Here is a 17,772-nt window from a genome sequence, read left to right on the forward strand (position 1 = left end):
CCCACATTCTGGGGAGGCAAGGAACTGTAGCTGTCTGTCCTACTTCAACCTGAGAGGGCTAAAAATATTTCAGCAATGAGTAAGCTGGGAGTAGTTGGTGTAGTCACACAGCAGACTTAAAAGCCTGAGGCTTAAGAGCAGAGCTGGAGTGAGAATAGGGTTGAGACTTTGTAAGGTGGATGGACCCTACCAGACAGGTCACTGCTCCTGGAAGAGGTGGCCCCCTCTTCCAGCAGCCTGTTCCATCTGCTCGCTTCGTGCCAGCTCTTGCGCTTAACTGACCCTTTGCATTGCTGTTTCAGTTTGCTGAGCTCTCGGGGTGAGTGAGAAATTTTGGAGAGCTGCAGAGCTGGTGTGAATTGAGGGAGTGAGACTCCATGGGGTGAGTGGGAGTGTGTCTGTGGCAGCAGCTGAGCATTACGTTGGCTGTGCCTTCTCATAAAACCTCACCCCTAAGAAAAAGCTCTTTGTTCCCTGCCTAATGTCCCTCTCCCTGGAAAACTGTTCCTGGCCTCTGTGAGCGTGACACCGCTGCATGCTAGCAGTCCTTCTTCTCAAAGCCAGCTCTATCTCCACTGAGGGTATTATCTCTTAAGAGCCATAAATGAACTCTTAATTCTGTGACTTACATTCAGTGACAAAATTAACTAATTTATTCTGTAAAATATATAGTACTTGCAGTATGACATGTAAATGTGGTGTTGAAATCTTAACCTTTGCATTTCTGATTTTTTTTTCTGTCCCCCCCCGCCCTGGTTACAACCTTAACACTTCACTAACAAACTGCATAAAATATATTACTCAGATACATTCACATGCTTATTTCTTGGACATAAAACTACCGTTCAGTGAAATACCAAGTACCACTTCTCTCAGGTAACGAACATCTTGTAAATCCAATATTTGTGCTCCTGAACGCATAGAGAAATATCTGATGTGAGCATTTAGGCACATTACTTTTTCTGTAGAATGCAAATCTGTAGGACTTGTTGTCCTATAGGTTTTTTTCACCCTTATAACATTTTTTTTTTAGAGCAGATTATGAAAGTATTTATCATTACCTACGTATTTGTCTAGAGACTGTATTGTCATAGTACATGTGTGCCCTTGTTATATCTGAATGACTTAAATATTTTTGTGGCAGTGTTGTATATTGCCTGGCTAATTTGTAGGGGGAAAAAAGAGATCATCTTGCTGCTTTTAGCAAAAATTCAATAGAATGGAAGAGTAGGATCTAATATTAAGGCTTTTTTTTCTTAAGAACATATTCTGCAGTAAATGTACCAGCACATTATGCTGGAGAATTATCGTACTTAGAGCTATTCTGCGTGTGTCTTAAACAAATGAATGTTTTTATTTTTTTTCCTATTTGAAGCCTCACGTTTACTTACTTAGTAAGCAAAGCAAGGCTTTAGCCTCTTAGACTATGGTGGCTGCAACATTGCATTGCTTAATGTAGAGTGATTGTGTGAATGAACAAGGTTTTAATCTTCTAATACGGGAAGTTTTAACAGTTACAGTGCTGACCAAATCTTAGAAGAATTTCAGGAATATCTCAGCTGCCATTCAAGCTCATGTTAACTATTGCCTTTCCCAGTCATGATCACATAACTGACCCTTGGACAATCAGGATTTGCTTGCATGCTTTCCTAATGTTAGTTTTGTATGTCATTTTTTAAGCTGTATTTTAAATAAATTTGGCAGCTGCAAGCAAGAGGTGGTGACATCGTGTGCACAGCAAGGGCTCTGCAGTCTGTAAAACACAATTTGGGCATCTCTTTTATGGTACACTTGCACCATGTATGTGCTAAGCTTGGGAGTGAGGGCAATCTTGCCTAGCTTTCCAGCAGGACTGATACTAACACTGTAGCAAGAGCGAGGGTAGGTGCATGGCCATCAGTCCTGTGCCCCAAGGCTGTTTAGGGTACTCATTCCTTGTGCCAGCAGTGTGCTAGCTGGAGGGAGAAGAGGGTAAAAATCTGTTTTGTGGGGAAGGGGTTGCTGGAAGCAAAGTGAATTAAGAGGGCTGTAAAAAATTGATAAAGATAGGACTGTCTGTTTTTATATTCTGCCACATAACATGGGTTTAAATGAATTTCCCTATAATTTGTCTTCAAATACCGACATTTAACTCTTAGGCTGTATAAATGAACTAGCTTTTTCTAGAGTAAAATTCATGCCCTGCGTCCAGGCTAATATGTTCACCTACTATAAACATTACTGCCTATGGTTACAACCGGAATAAAAAATTCCTTTTATATACATCATAGCTGGCAGAGACTCCTGAGACCACCACAAATCACTTCAGCCTTTTGGTGCTCTCTGACAAAATGAACTGAAATGTAAAACAGCTCGGGCTTCAGGCAGGCTGGCTCTGGAAAGCAGTTAGCTTGTTTAGACCATTGTTTGTACCCTCCTTTATTTCCAGGTGCTGAGCAAAGGTGTTCTAGGAGCTCTCCTGATTGATTTAAACATTGGGGTTTAATAACCTCCCATTCCTTCCTAAAATGTTTTGCTTATTCTCTGTGTAGCCTTTTTTTTTAAGGGAAAGAAAAACAAACAAACAAAACCCTGGCAAGCCTGCCCCCCAAAAAAAAAAAAAAAAAAAAAAAGGAGGGGGGGGGGGGGGGGAACCTCAGGGTCATAACAGGGAATAACAAAGCAGTGAGTTATTTATGCAGCCATGATTGGCAAAAATGATTGCAACATGAATTTGCCCAGAAGCAATGATTAGATCATAAAAATGTTAAGGAAATCTGTAACTCAACACCATTTTATAGATTGAAGAAGTTTTTGTTCCCTACCTTAATTGCAGTGACTTGTTATTAAAGTATTTATTCAGAGTAATCTCTTTGGACAGCGAGCCCTTATCCCATCTGCACGCATAATTAAAAGTGAGGGGGGAGAGAGGGGAGCATAAATGGTTTACCATGCTACATGAGCAAGGGAGGGAATTACACAATGACAGGTGAAGAGCAGCTTTATCTCCTGTTGGAATTTCAATGCTGCAAGCAAGGCAGGACACTGTTGCTTGCTAATATCCTTGCAAACACCACAGTTGCTGCTTCTCCAGATTACTGTCCAAAAATCATTGCTGGTCTCTGAAAGGCCTGTAGCGCTGCATCTGTGGCTGTGGGTTTTGGAGCCGTTGGTGCTCAAGCAAAGAGATTTGGATTTGTGTATGTGGGCTTGTGAATCCATGTCTGTGCTTAAAAATGGACTATTTACTTACTTGGATGACTATATATTTATTTATAAATAAACATTGGTAGTGTCTGGCTTTGCTGAATACAAATCAGAGGGTTGTAATTGTTCCAACTGAAACAATGTCATCACCTGCCTCCTGTTGCTGTCCCTTTTCCAATGATAAAAGAATTTGGTGCAATTCTTCTTTTTCCATTCTCTGCATAGAAAGAAGGTTGTACTTGAACATTCATCTCTAGGCAGATTTATCATCATTAGGCAGTACTCAAACACACAGTATCTGTTTTTAAATTGAACTGTTATGGATGTAAATCAGATTTACGCAGAGTAGGTTGGTATATATTTGACTGTAACTAATCATTGAAGAGTATTTTTCCCTTAACTTCTGCTGTCTCACCTCTGCAGCAGCAGTACAGAGAATGCCAGGAACTTTTGAGCCTTTATCAGAAGTACCTAGCTGAGCAGCAGGAAAAACTGTCGCGCTCCCTTTCTGAACTCAGTGCTGCCAAGGAAAAGGAGCAGAAGGTAAGCTCTTTTCTCCCACCTCCTTTTTTAATGATATCTTTGAAACACCTTTTCTCTTTTAGTAGAACTGCAACTTTTGTTGTCTTGCATTATACGGTGTCGAATAGTGTTTTGTGATTGGCTTCCCATGACTCCTTCTGTTAATACATAGATTGTAGGAAAAAAAAAACCCCCGAAACCCAAGTTTTGGGTCAATGAAATGGGTGAAGTTAATTGACCGTGTTGTAATGGAGTAGGAATCACAGGAATCCATGCCTTTGCTAAAGGAAAAGTTAAGATGCTCTTCTGTTTTCTGTCCTGTTTCTTAAAGAGTAAAATAATTGCAGTCGCTATAGATACAGCCTTTCAAATTTTCACTGTGGCTTTTGATGATTGAAAAGGACGTTACAGATGATGTATTTGGTCAATAAGTGCTTTCTCAAGTCTGTAAGGCAGCCCACCTGATTTGAGCTGTTTATAGAAGACCTATAATTATATATGGAGTTTAAAAAGAGAAAATGTTGACTAGAGGTACAACATGTTAAATTAAGTGGTAAAACGTTTCTCAGATGCATGTGCCCAAAGACTTGAAAACATGGTTGCTTGAGATTTTTTTCCTGATAGTTAGGTACTTGATTTACATCCCTGCTGATAGCAGATTATACCCTGGAAATGAAGGCTACTTACACAAGTGCTCTACCGAATGTTCTTACCCGCTATTCTCTTTCAGTAGCTTCCATCTGCAGATCTCCAGAGCCTATCCTACCTAAGATTATGCCTTTTATATAGGTTGGGCCCTTGATCCTTTCTTTTGCTGGAAGAGTCTTAAAGGCTTATAATAGGGCTAGAAGTAGAGTCGTCAGCACAGAGTATCCAGATGTTGGCCTGATTCTGGCCTCTCGGTGGTTCCCTACTAACAAAATTGCACAGACAGATCCTACTTCTCAGGAGCCTGAGAAGGAAGGGGTGCATTTTTAATTCTGTTCAGGAAGTGGGTAGCAACAATTCTCTAACTTCTTCAGTGTCAGGAATAATTTTATTCTGCTGATCTTTCTTTTTTTTTGTAAAACGTTGTTGGACATTGAGCTGTTTGTCAGGCTTTTAGCCTTTATAAACATTTCATTTCCATTCTTTTGTATTTTTATCTGCCATCCATACTGTGATGGTGTTAAGTTCAAAACAAGGATCTTTTTCTCTGAGAATGGATGATGTCTTTATTCTTGCCTGTGGTATGCAACTTGCTGGGAGTCTCTGTGGGGAAACAGTTCAGAGGAGCCCATGTAGTCCAACAGCACCATGGCAGCTGTGTTTGGGATGATGCCAGTACTTCTCTCGGGTTTTGCTGTGCTTAACCTTTCACCTTTAGCCTTTCAACTTTAAATACACATATCTTGTACTAGGTTAGCACCTAGTATAAAGCTATCCGGTGTAATCACATCTACAGTGCTAAAGTATAGAAACAGATAATAGGAAACCTTCAGCCCATTAACTGTCAAATCAGCATCTGATGGTACAGCAATCTGCGTTCACCTCCTCTTGTTCTTCTGTCTCCCTAATCACTCTATAAATGTATGCACAGAGACTTCCCTGAACTTGTTTTCTGATTTCATGTGCAAAGTTCTATCAAGCTTATCTTTGATCCCATTATTTCTTTTCTCTATACTTACAGGTACTTTTGTCCACAAATGCAAATTCAGATATTATATTGAGGTTTGTCTTGACATTTCATTTGTGGTTACCTAGTCTACAACTCCAACCTAGCAGGTCTGAAATTACCCTTGCCCTCTTGCCCTGTGCAAAGCTTTGTAGGCATAGATAAAAACCTGTCAAAGCATGTTTCAACTGGTTTTTCTTATAGCTTGCAAAGTATTTCCAATGTTTCTAGCCTTCCTCTTCAATTTTTTTTCTATGCAGTCCTGGTAGCCATAGAGCTGTTTATATCTTGAATGCATTTTGCTTTATAAATCGTTACCTTTTTTCCCCAAACAAGCACTTCATGCTATGTTTCTCCTCACAGCTCAGAAACTGTGGAGAGATTTGCAGGACTGCCTCACTGCGTCGGTTCTTTCCCTAATGCTCCTTCACATGATAGCTATCAAAACTGAAGAAAAGTCACTGGGCTGCTTCTTGTTGGACTATTGCGTTAGTTTCACACACCTCTCTTGTTGCTGTCTTTCTGCCTCTTGTCTTGATACCTGAACTGTGAGCTCTTAGGGTCGTGATCGGTCTCTTTTTATTCTGTTTGAGTGTTGTCTTTACACAGTAGTTCAGGCAGGCATAAGGCTTGCATTCTGGTGTCTGCCTTGACGGGGAATGCCAGAGGGGAACGCAGCAGGGAGGCATTTTTGGGAGGTAAGAATTGGGAAGGTGATAGACCCAGAAAACTTTTCTCCTTCTCCGAGTACTGCTCATGCCAGCTCTCTCTGCCCTTTTATTATTTCTGCCCTGCTGAAGCTTTTATACTCTTCCTCTTTTTGTTTTAAGCTGGACTTTGAACAAAAAGTCACCTTGTTTAAATATTAGGCTAAAGGAAGTCTTCCTGAGTTTTATTTGAATCCTGATCCATTGGGAATCTTTTCCCTATTGCTTGTTTTTGACTGGGTTAAGGAAATCCTGGATATGTCTGGCTTTAAATCAATAGAGAGAGGTAATCAGTGTTTCCTGTTTCAGGTGACTGCTGAGGTTACCGGGGCATCTCTGCTTCAATGTAAGAGGTCGTTCTGATTTTCCTGTGTCTTGCAGAAACATGGGACTGCACAGTTATACTCGGTACTGAAGCACTTCTTTGTTCTGCCTGTTATGGGCTGTTCTTTCTTGTTTCTGTTCGCTTTCCCCTCTTTTTCCTACTTGTTTCTAATGCTACACCTATACCTTAACATCACCTGCTTTTCGCCTGACTCCCTCATTCTTACTGTACAATAATGCTGACCATGAGCTGTCACTTTCCCCTGGGCTTAGACAGGTATTTGAAAGCATCTTCTTTCAGTGTTTAAATACTGGCCTTTGTGTTAGAATGAGACAATTAACACGTCAAGAGAACTGCAGGTTACCAAACATCTATGGCGTTGCTGCAAAAAGAGGTGGAGTTGTATCGGAGGCAAACAACCACAGTAGCTGTGTGCAGATGGCTGAAATGCAGCCCTGGTTTGTAGCTATATTGAACTAATGCAGCTTCTTTGGTGTTAACTTTTATTTTTGTCGGTTTTAGCATCACCTAACGGTAGCAATAATTCTGAAACCATGTTTTCCTCTTACCTAATATTGCTTCTTTATAATGAAAGTCAGCCCTCGAAATTTAAAGAAGCATTCTGGTAGCAGTGAAATAAAATTGCTGGGAAGATGGTGGTGAGATGATTTAAGACAGAACTCTTGTGGAGTCAATAATCAGTAACTGGAACATGGAGCTTCCTTTTTTTGTGAGATAAAGTTAATTCCATTTGAAAAGATACTTAAGGTGACATGAATTGAATTATTCAAACTGGCCTTCTCAGCATTAACTCTAGGTTAATATCTCATGATGCCTCTGGTTTCATTCTAGGAGCTTTAAGTACATAACTTTTTATAATAAATTCAATACCTAGAACCGAACTGAAATTGGTTTACCTTCTACCAACCCATAAAAAGAAGCATTAATTGTAAAGTGAATATTAAAGTGGTCACTAAAGTTGACTCAGACAGATTCAGAGAGATAGCTCTTGTGTAAAGGAAGTGAAGAGCTCTACTGAACAATAGGCTTCTGCCCTGATGTTAATAGAAAATACCATCTATATTAAAATGTAGTTAAACCTCTTCTATCAAAAATGATTTTTGGCTGTTCTTTCTGCAGCTCCCAAATGTTCAGTCTTTGCCATTTTCAGAAGCTTTACACAGAGATGTAAAGAAAATTGCCCTTGTTCTAGGTAATCAGGTCTGACCTACTTATATAGTTGCTGCTTCACTGCCATCTCAAACAGTGGCAAGAATCCAGTTTACTTTGGCAGTTCTCTGGCTGATGAATCTGTAGATGTTCTGCAGCGTAGGGTAGGACTTGATTCACAAGTTGGACAGACAGCTGAGTTTCTGCAGGACTGGGATGCTTGAGCTACTTCACTTAAAAGAGAGAGAATACCTGTAGTCTCAGCATTGCCTATTAATGTTAATCTTTGAATTTACAAGTACAGCTGGCACTTTTTGTTTCTTATTTGTGGAATATTACCAGCACATTGGTTAATTTCCTTGATTTAAACAGATTCTTGTTGTATATGTGTTTTAAGCTGCGGTTCTTCACTCCTGTGTAGAAGTGGCACGGGTACAGGATGGGATTGCAGACAGAAAGGAATGTTAAGAATTTATTTTCAATGGGATATCTGCTCTCCCCTTTTCTTGTGTATTACGTCGTCTGTCTCCTGTTTGGTGTTTATATTTCAGTAATGCCAGAGGCCCTCATGAGGAACGAGGTACTGTTGTGTACTAAGCACTGTGCAAGCATACAGAAAGACGTGGTCTGCTTTGGGAAGATTGTAAAATCTTAAAATTAACTTTTGGGGGGAGGATAATTTTTTTTACTTTTTTTAAAATGTTACTATTTCTCTTGAATCGCTTGTTCATCTTGAAAATTGTTGACACAGTTGTGATGTCATTTCACAGTAAAGTCCAGAGGAAGCCTTTTCTTGCAAGGACTAGAAAGGCTTGTTTTCTTTTCATGTCAGTGACTAAAATTCTTGTTCATATCATTGTCATTTTTTGCCTTAATAGGGGTGATTACATACTAAAGCTTCAAACATTGGTTATTTGATTTGTTGTTTTTTTCCTTTGAAAAGGATGTTGAAACAAGTCAATCTTCAGAAGCCCTTACTTTCTGGTTGTCCCCAAACTTTTCCATTCCTCTTTTTTTCAACACAGGTCACCTTTAAATGCATTCTTAGCTTGCTTAAAGAAAAAAAAATCCCACATTTGCAAAGGGTTTTGAATGCTATAAGGTAAACCTACATGATAGAATTGACTTTGTCTGTTTACCCAGCTGTATGGGAACAATGGATGAGCCCATCTGAAAGATACTTGAGAACTGGGATAATAAATAAAGAACTAATTTGCCTGTGGACCCAAGGGTATTGAAATAATTTTATGAGGCCAGATAGAGACAGAATTTTAGCATGAGTAAATATCGGGAATAGCCTTGCCTTACCTGTGTTACTTTCGGCAAATCCTCTGATCTCTCTCTGTGCCTCTCTTATCTGTAAAAGGGAGATAATGTTTTTGTCCTCATTCTTTCTGTTTTCTGCTGAGAATGTCAGGTTTTGGGTGCTTCTTCATGGCGTTGAAAGTGATTAGCAATGAAATTTCAAACTTAGGGTGGTCTGGAGTAGACTACCTTGTAATAGGATGAAGACAAATCATGTTTTTTCCTTTCACTTCTAGGTTACTAAGTCATAGTTAATTTACCTGTCTTTTCTAAAAAATGCTAACACCAAACAGCAATGCAGATGGACACAAATATTTAAATGAAAAGGAAACATCAGTATTGAAATATCTGTGTATTGCTAACATTCCCAATAGAACTCCACCTGCACTCAATCCCCTGGAAACGTGTGCCATAGTAGAACCGTTTGGCTCGCATAAAAGCCCCGTCTACTTGCATGCTGTGAATGATGCTGTATTCGTGGTGATAAGCACTTCACTCTCAGCTCACTGCTGAAGCGAGGTCTGAGCAGTTCACTGCTTAACTGAGATCTGTGCCAGTTCACCGTCTCTTTGTTCTATTGTCTTTAATCAGCCTTGTCTCTAGTGTCTTTAGGGTCTTTTGATTTTCTTTTTTTTTTTTTTTGAAGATGCCTCTTTTGGTTTCATCCACTTGTCTTTAAAAAATGTCCCTCCTGTGGAAATCTTTTCCTTAGGTGGACACTCATCTCTGGAATGTATTTTTCTGTTGGGGGATAAATCTGGAAGGAAGACAGTGCCTTCCTTTCCAGCAAAACATTCTCTTGGCCTTGTAGACTTCTGATGATATTGTTACTATTGTGAAATGATATCTCTGGATTTTTATGAGAATTTAAGAAATTCATAGCAGGACTGCCTGTCCTTGAGAAGCACTTTACAAATTCTTAGATCAGATATTGCAATTTCTTCAGTATAACCCTTGTATTGGCTCTTGGGAGAGACCATTGTGACCATACTACCAGCATCCTCTCAATCTCCCTTTGAAGTGAGAGTAAGGCTTCTTCAGTGAATGCAAGGCTTCATAAGACTCCACTTGCAGTCAAAGATTTTGTATGATGCTACAGGCCTTGAGGAAGAAAACTTCTGTTCTACCCTTCGCTTTGTGGAGTTACCTGTTTACCTGACAGCTATTAGGAGTGCAAATATCCCAGCTGCCTACCCATATGCTGGCCCTTTCGGTTGTATAGTCCATTTGACCTATGCATATGCCCTTTGGTTCTGCTGTCTTTGGCCTTTTTCAAAAGTTGAGACTCTTGAAAATCAGTTCGTCGTGTACTTCCAACCTCCTTGATTCACCAGATCCTGGTAACAGACTTCTCTGATTCCTCTAAGTGTGGCAGGTCCTGTATGTTGTGATCAAGATTACATTCCTGAAGTTCCTGACTTGTTGAAAACCAGTGCTGGAGACATTCAGACTGAACAAGCAACCTAATGTAACTTTGAAGGTGGCCTTGTTTTGGTGAGGTTTGGACCAGGAACTAGAAGAGTTCCCTTCCAACCTGAATTTTTCTGTGACTCTATTCTGTATTCTCTCTTCATCAACCCTATTCAAGAGAGACATCAGCCTGTGAGAACCTGTTTTTGTAAAAAGCAAAAATACTTCTGGGCCAGTAGCAACAGTCCAACAACTGAACCCTTATTTCTTAAAGTGGAAGCGATTAGAGTTGCTATTTCTTGTTATTGAAACAAATAGAGGCTGTAGATTAATCTAGGACTTCATAACCTAAATACCTTTATTCATCAGTTTAAATTCCAGATAGCATCTGTGATATTAGTGATTATTATATTGAAAGATAAATTGCTTACCACCTCTTGCCTGCAAAGCACACATTTTGTGTGTTGATCAGGTTGTTTAATTAGAAGTGTCTTTATTTAATGAAAGCCAGGTAATTATCAATTGAGGGCACTGTAGGTTGGTCTTTGTATGGCAGAAAGATTTTTCATGAGAGCCAGGGCTGTAATTTTCTTTCAGCTAAGAAGGTGGGAATTCGTTATCTGTCTGTACCAGGATGACTGCCTGCAGAAATATCTCTTAGAGTTAGTTCTGAATACCCTAAGATTTAGCTTGAGTTTTTCATTTTGAGCTGTAAAAAGTTCAAACTTAAAGTTTTTCTGATGCACAGTTTGCCATTTGAAGTTTATAAGGACTCTCCTCCTGGGATTTTATCCACCATAGGACAAATTCGTAAAGTTCTTGAGACAGCTGGACCCATTTCCCTATATAAGCAGAATATATCTGGTGAGGTGGCATGAGCACAGACTGTACATCTACAGCATGTTTTGCAAGACTGCATACACGTTGCATGTGATTATGGTTTAGAACAGCCTGGTTACCTGCCCTTGATCCAGTGAATGCATTAAATATCATTGCGTAACAATTTTTGTTTGCCATCTATTCATGGCAGATGCTAGAAAATGTCTGAAATATCCCACTTTCAGATGTATAGTAATACACATTTGTCTTCATTTTGGCAATTCACTCTTATGATTTCAGAGCTTGGGATGTGGGTAGAAACAGACCATGCAGACATTCCAGACAGTCATGTGCCAATGATGATTCATAGACCATCAACACAAACAGGGATACATGAGTTTCTCTTGTCTATGCCAGAAAACTGTCAATCTGAAACCAAAGTAGTCAGAGCTAACCATGCAGATACATGGTTTCTCAGGCTGGCTGAGCTACTTCCTAAGATTTAGAGTAGGGGAAAGGAAATGATGTCATCTGATCTGTCTCGGAGGTCTGGATTACCTTGGTCTCTGCCTTGAAATAAAGTAATTTCCAGTCAATCTGTAATAGATGCATTTGATTCCACGTTACATCTTTCCCCATCTGTTCTCCTCTCCATAAGCAGCAGCAATCCTGTTGGCTGGGGCAGTCCAAACAAATTTTCAGGATGTCTTGTTTTCTGGGGTGTAACTTCAAAAACTCTTACTCTCTGGAGTTGAGTCATGAACATCAGTACCTTAGTTGAAGACTCGGTTTACAGTGCATTTGATGAATGTCTCTGCTCTAAAACTTCAGACAGAGGACTTTTCACAAAGTAAGGACGTTGGTGCCTTCTATGGCTAGGTCAAGGACCCACTCTTGCAGGCTAATGTCACTTTTAAACCTCAGCAGAAAAGCTTTTACTCAGTCACATCGAGAACGTCATTTAGTCAGGAACCATTTATATTCATGGTTACAGAAAATGAGAATGAAAATTTTAATAGAGAACTTGTCTCATTAAATGAGCTTGTGAGACTGTAAAGGTAGAACAGCCTGTGGAGCAACTGAGGTCACTCTTCTGGATTTCAACTGACAGCTGTGGAGACCACTTCTTTTCCTGAGATCCATACATTCATCACATAAAGCACAACACTCCACTGTTAATACAGCTTATTGGCACAACTCTTCTTCTTGGACACTTATTCTTCAGTGCTCCTTCAGTTAGGCACTCTAGGACTCCTGGTGATTTGTAGTTTTGAATATTTGATAGTGTCCCTTGTAGTGAGCATGTACATTTAGGCAAGGGGTTGAAGGAGGCAGAACAGTTATTTTGATCTGTAACTTTTGCAGTAAGTGTGGATACAGTGCCTTGGAGTCCCTAGAGGTTTTGAGGCTGAGAGGAACAGAGGACCTGGGATGCACAGTACTGTTCAGGTAGCAGCGTGCATGTCCACATATGTGGGAAGGACTTGCTTCTGACCAGCACTGGTAATGCAAAAATCCTCCTGTTCTGTGTGCCTGGGAGCACGTGCAACTGTCATGTGAATGTATAGACAGGCTGACTTGTAAGTAACTTCTGGTTTTTCAAACCAATATGTAGCACCTGGTGAAGACACAAACCTATGGATGAAACACCAGCACAAGTTCAGCATTCACACTTGAATTGTTATACGTGTAAGCAAGCTTTGAATATAATACTGCCTCTGGTTGTGAAACTCTGTCTAAATCTTAACACAGAAATAAGTGCCAGTTTGATTTTTTTTTTTTAATTTATTTATTTTTAACTTGAACATTCTAGTTAATGGATGTCAGCCTTTTGAAACGTTATCTTAGGTCCTTTGTGTAGATTCTGAAGCTTCAGGTAAGATCAGAGCCAGTGATATGCCTGGAGGAAGTCCTTTTTACTTGAGGAAATGGGAGTTCAGACACACATGCAGAAAGGTCTTTAAATATTTAGGCCTTTGTTTTTCATTTTATCCATGGGAATGTCATTAAAGGGACATGAGAAGTTTTGATTAATATTTTTCATTACTTGTGCTGACCATAAGAATTCTGCATGTAAGTGTGCTACTGGGACTGCTGCTGTGGTCTACCAGGTAGGTGAGGGCTGGCAAGCAGATGAATTGGGATCTAATTCTGTTCTGTTACTGTCTTGCCATCAAGTTATTTAATTGCTTTCTGGCTTAGTTTCTTGCTCTTTAAATAGAAGATGATGCCCACTGTTTGTTAGAGCAGTAAGCTCAGTGAATTTAAAATGCTGTGTAAATGCAAAGATGAATTGTTGGTCTAGTTATAAGATACTGTAAGTAGAGCTGAGTTTGTCTGGGACTTCTCCATACATAAGTTAATTCTTGTAAAAAGGTAGTCTTTCTGCCTGTGCTGAGTTAGAAAGAACAAGTACTCAATGTAGAGAAAAACCCTCCGATGCTGTATGACACAAGGCAGATACATATATTATATGATTCATTTCACGGGCGTGTTTATTCATCAGAGGTAAAAAGAATCAAGTCATCTGAAATGAAGAGTCTGCACTTCTTTAAGTAAAACATGAGAAGGAAACACTAGAGTCCTCTATTAGCTAGACACACACCTATGCTTTCTTATTATCTTTTTCTTTAAGCATTAATTCTATTATAGCGGTTTATCCAAAGTACTGTTACTGTAACAGCTTCCTTATTTAAAAAGAAGTAAATGTAGAGGACTACAGATTTTCTTTAAAAGTATTTCAAAACTTGCAGATTTTTTTTTTAGTGCTTTGTCAATCAGGCTACGTAACTCAGTGAATACTAGCATATTAGAAAGTTACTCCCTGATTCCTTCTTCCTAACGATGTGTGTGATTGGAGCCTCAATGACTCTTGGGTCCCTTTGTGGAAAACAAGAGTGAAAGTGTGAGGCAGCTCCAGAAGGTGACTCAGATCTAGCTGGTGATTCAGTTTAGAAGAATCTGGGCATCTTTTTTCTGAACTGCTCATTATTTTATCAAATATTGAGATACTCCTTTTACTTTTTTTATGAATGATTAGATGGCATCATCACTAAGATGTTCAACACTGAACACAAAGTGTACAATCCTAAGAAGTACATACGACCATGTTTTTCTTGGTATGGCTTGTTGATTTTCAGACATATCATTAATGCTGTTTACACGCTGAAACTAATCCCTTGTGTTAAAATTAGTAAATGTTGTAAGTATTTCTTTTGATTTGTCCTCAACCTTTTGGACCCATGAGTCTAAACTTCTGTGTGGGAGCATATTCCAGTTAGCAGGCTGCCAAACAGACCTGGCAAAAATGGGGATGTTCATTATGCCCTTTTAACTTTTTTTTCTGATAGGAGAAAGTTAATAGATTGAAATAAGAGACGAATACTTCTGTTAAAATAAACTAGCAAGAAAGAGTTTAAGGATATTATGGAAATATTTTGAAATGACAGAAACACAGTAAAATGGGAGGCTGGTCTTTTTTTAAACAAGCAAAAGCCCAGGAAAAATATCTCCTTATCCAGTGAAGGTGCTGGTGAAATCACCAAATTTTTTTCCTCTGGGCTAGTGAAGCAATCCTTCTGTATCATGGTTCGACGGACAGGATGACTTGAGACACTTGAGTGAGAGCTAAAGTGGGACTTTCCAGCCATCGTGGTAGATGAGCTAATTCGCAGTGGTAGGGGGAGAAAAAAAGTGCATCCTACTGTCTTCTGGGAGCAAATGAGGCTCAGTTATTTGGGTGGCAGATGCTGCCCGAAGTAGGAAACATCTCTCTATCTGTGCTAGCAAACGTGAGCCAGTGTAAAACCGGGAAGTTGCTGTTACATGTGACAGCCCCTCTGGGGCCAGAGGCCACGGTCCTCTTGGTGCCTGCATGAAGCCTGGCACAGAGCTGGGAGGTGCTGCCACCAGCACAACCGTCACCACCATGGGACGAGAAAATTCCTTTCTGTGATGGTCATATTCAAGTAATGAAGATTTAGACACCTCTAACAGAAAGCTGTTCCTCCCAGAAACTAGTCCTCACAGTTATGGTTTTTACATGTATTTATCCCTTTCCACAAAGGGGCAATTAAACTCCCATGAGTCAACCAAATTTATTACATTCTGTCTACCTAAATATTTCCTGTCATTTCAGTTGAATGTGGCATTTTCTGATTCTTTTTATCTTGCAACTGCTTAACTGTCACGCGTTCTCTCTGAGCTGGCTAAATGTCAAGGGTGGAATAAATTATTACTCACATACTGTTATTTGTACAACTGTAGTATTTGGGTTGGGGACCAATATCCTCTTGTACCAGGTAGGCATCTGAATCTGAATGATGGTCACTCTTCCAAAGAAGTCATGTTGTCGATGTGTTGCAGCATTTTTTTAAAATCAGTTGGAGATGAAAGCTGCTTTAAAGATAAATGTAGGATTATTATATTGAGTATTACTTACTGATATATATTTCTTGCATAAATTTTATTTTCCATTTACATTGCTTCCTGAAAATGCCATTGTTAATAGAGTTCTGACATCTTATTTCCCTTATTGCTGTCTCAGTAGCATTTTGTTTCTGATGCTTTAATAACTCAATGTAGATTCAAAGGATAAAACTCAGGGAATTGACTGAACTAATTAGACCCTGATTTGTCTGGCTGTCCAGCGCCTGACAAACATATCTTTGACACAAACAGAATAAAACATTTTTGCCATTAGCCACTTACAAATAGCTATTTTGGCAGAGCTTTAAAACTGTTGAATTCTCAGGGCATATTGTGCTGGGTAAGGTACCAATTCAGGATTTTTCTTTTGCTGTTGTGACTCCTCCTTCCTGTCTGTGGTGAAGTAGAGTCATGTTTAGTAGCTTCACAAAAACTCAAAAGCGGTTAGTGCAGTTATCACCCTAACAAACCGAGTATTTCTGAGAAAGTGGAAATGTTCCCGTTTCAATTTCTGGTTAATGACACACTTGAGTATCGGATCTGAAATGTCAGTCTTTGTATTTTCAAACCTGTAGAAACTTGAATAAAGCTTATACATAAGAGCAATCAACTCTGATAGTAGTAGGCTAAATACCGGTTTCTGAAAATAAATTTTATATGAATCTGTTCTCCAGACAATTTGACTTTTAAATGTTTAAAAATGTGACATCTTTATATAAGTGAATACAGATTGAGGCAGGAGCTATAAAAGCTTGAAGTTTCCATGCATCACCTACTTTTCACTATCACTTGTTAAACAGCACAACTAGATACAATGCGGGCGTTACTACTTTCCATTGCAATAATTTACTGCCCTTCTGACCTATAAACAGATAACCGTTAGCATGACTTGATGCTGTCAGATGTTTGGCTACATTCTCGAAGGTAATTCACTTGTTTTAAATATTGTATGTGTGAAAGGTTTGATAACCCTGCATGTGGAAAACGGCAGCGTTACATTTCCTTGAGCAGTGTTCTGGGAGTAATGATTTGTAACTGCAGCCCTGTTACAGGGCTTCCTGAGCAAGCGTCCTCTCCTCTCACCTCCTCCTGGAATGCTCTATCCTTACGTAAGGACCACTGAAAAATTCATTAAGCACCTTCCTTTTTGTCAGTGCTTTCCTAGAGAGTGACTTCACTACACTCTGCATGCAGAAAGTTTTCAGTGACCTCAATTACTGATTTACACTTAAAACTTCATTGCAGTAAGGGGGGGATGCTCCATTAGAGAATTTGGGAGTGAATGTAAGTGGGTTCTTGTCCCGCATCTACTACTGACTCGCTCTGTGACCTTTGGATAATTACTTCAGCTTTCTGTGCCTAAGGTCACTATTTGTACAGTGAGATTAACAGTGCTTCCCACCAACGCCTGTAAAGCTTTTCAAGTTCTGTGCATGGAAACCACAAGTACAAAGCATTGTCATGATTCATAATGGCATTACTCCTTTGCACCAAAGGGCTCTATTGAAATAAGCACAGTTGTGCTGGAGTAAGAGTGGTGAATCAAGCCTGTTAATTTTCTTCTACTTACGAGATATAAAATAGCCATAAGAAGCGCTCATGCAAAATGGCAAACCATTTAAATGCCAACGGGGTCGTTAGCCTCCTCAGATTGCTGCTTTTGAATGCTGCTTTTCCTTTTGGTCAGAAATAAGCCCAAGAACCTCAGGTGAGAACCTGAGTTTTCACATCTCAGCAAACTGATTGTGCAGTAACGTGCCTGAATTGTGCATGTTCGTGGAAATCAAAGTATTAGCAGCAGGTAGTGGTGCTGGCTAGGTAGTGAGCTAATGACCAGTGAGTACTTGGTAAGGTCCACTCCATCATTGTTCCAATTAGTTGTTCAGAGAGGGTAGGAGCAGGGGCAGTAATCCTGACGCATGCCAGCTCAAAGGGGTGGCTCCGTTAAAGAAGAGTGCATGGAATAATCTTGAGTGACTTGCTAAAGACTCAGTGAGACCTGATGTGCTTTTCAAATTTTGTTTTAGGACATAAGTGAGAAGAGGGCTAATAGTCGTTGGCAAATAATTTACTCTGTAAGCCAGTATAGATAGAGAATCATAGAATCATTGAGGTTGGAAAAGACCTCTAAGATCATCGAGTCCAACCGTCAACCCAACACCACCATGCCCACTAAACCATGTCCCTAAGCACCTCATCTACACGTCTTTTAAATACCTCCAGGGATGGGGACTCCACCACTTCCC

The 17,772-nt window shown here is 39.7% G+C and overlaps 1 protein-coding gene across 1 annotated transcript in view; it reads left to right on the top strand.

Annotated features, from left to right (window-relative positions):
* Positions 1-17,772, top strand: part of KIAA1328 (KIAA1328 ortholog) — a 182,139-nt gene that overhangs the window by 63,618 nt on the left and 100,749 nt on the right. The window contains exon 5 of the mRNA XM_009275212.2: positions 3,602-3,729. Within this exon, the coding sequence (XP_009273487.2) occupies positions 3,602-3,729 (128 nt within the window). The remainder of the gene's footprint in view (positions 1-3,601; positions 3,730-17,772) is intronic.

Source organism: Aptenodytes forsteri, unplaced genomic scaffold (genome assembly GCF_000699145.1).
Source record: "Aptenodytes forsteri isolate BGI_AS27 unplaced genomic scaffold, ASM69914v1 Scaffold266, whole genome shotgun sequence".
Lineage (NCBI taxonomy): Eukaryota > Metazoa > Chordata > Aves > Sphenisciformes > Spheniscidae > Aptenodytes > Aptenodytes forsteri.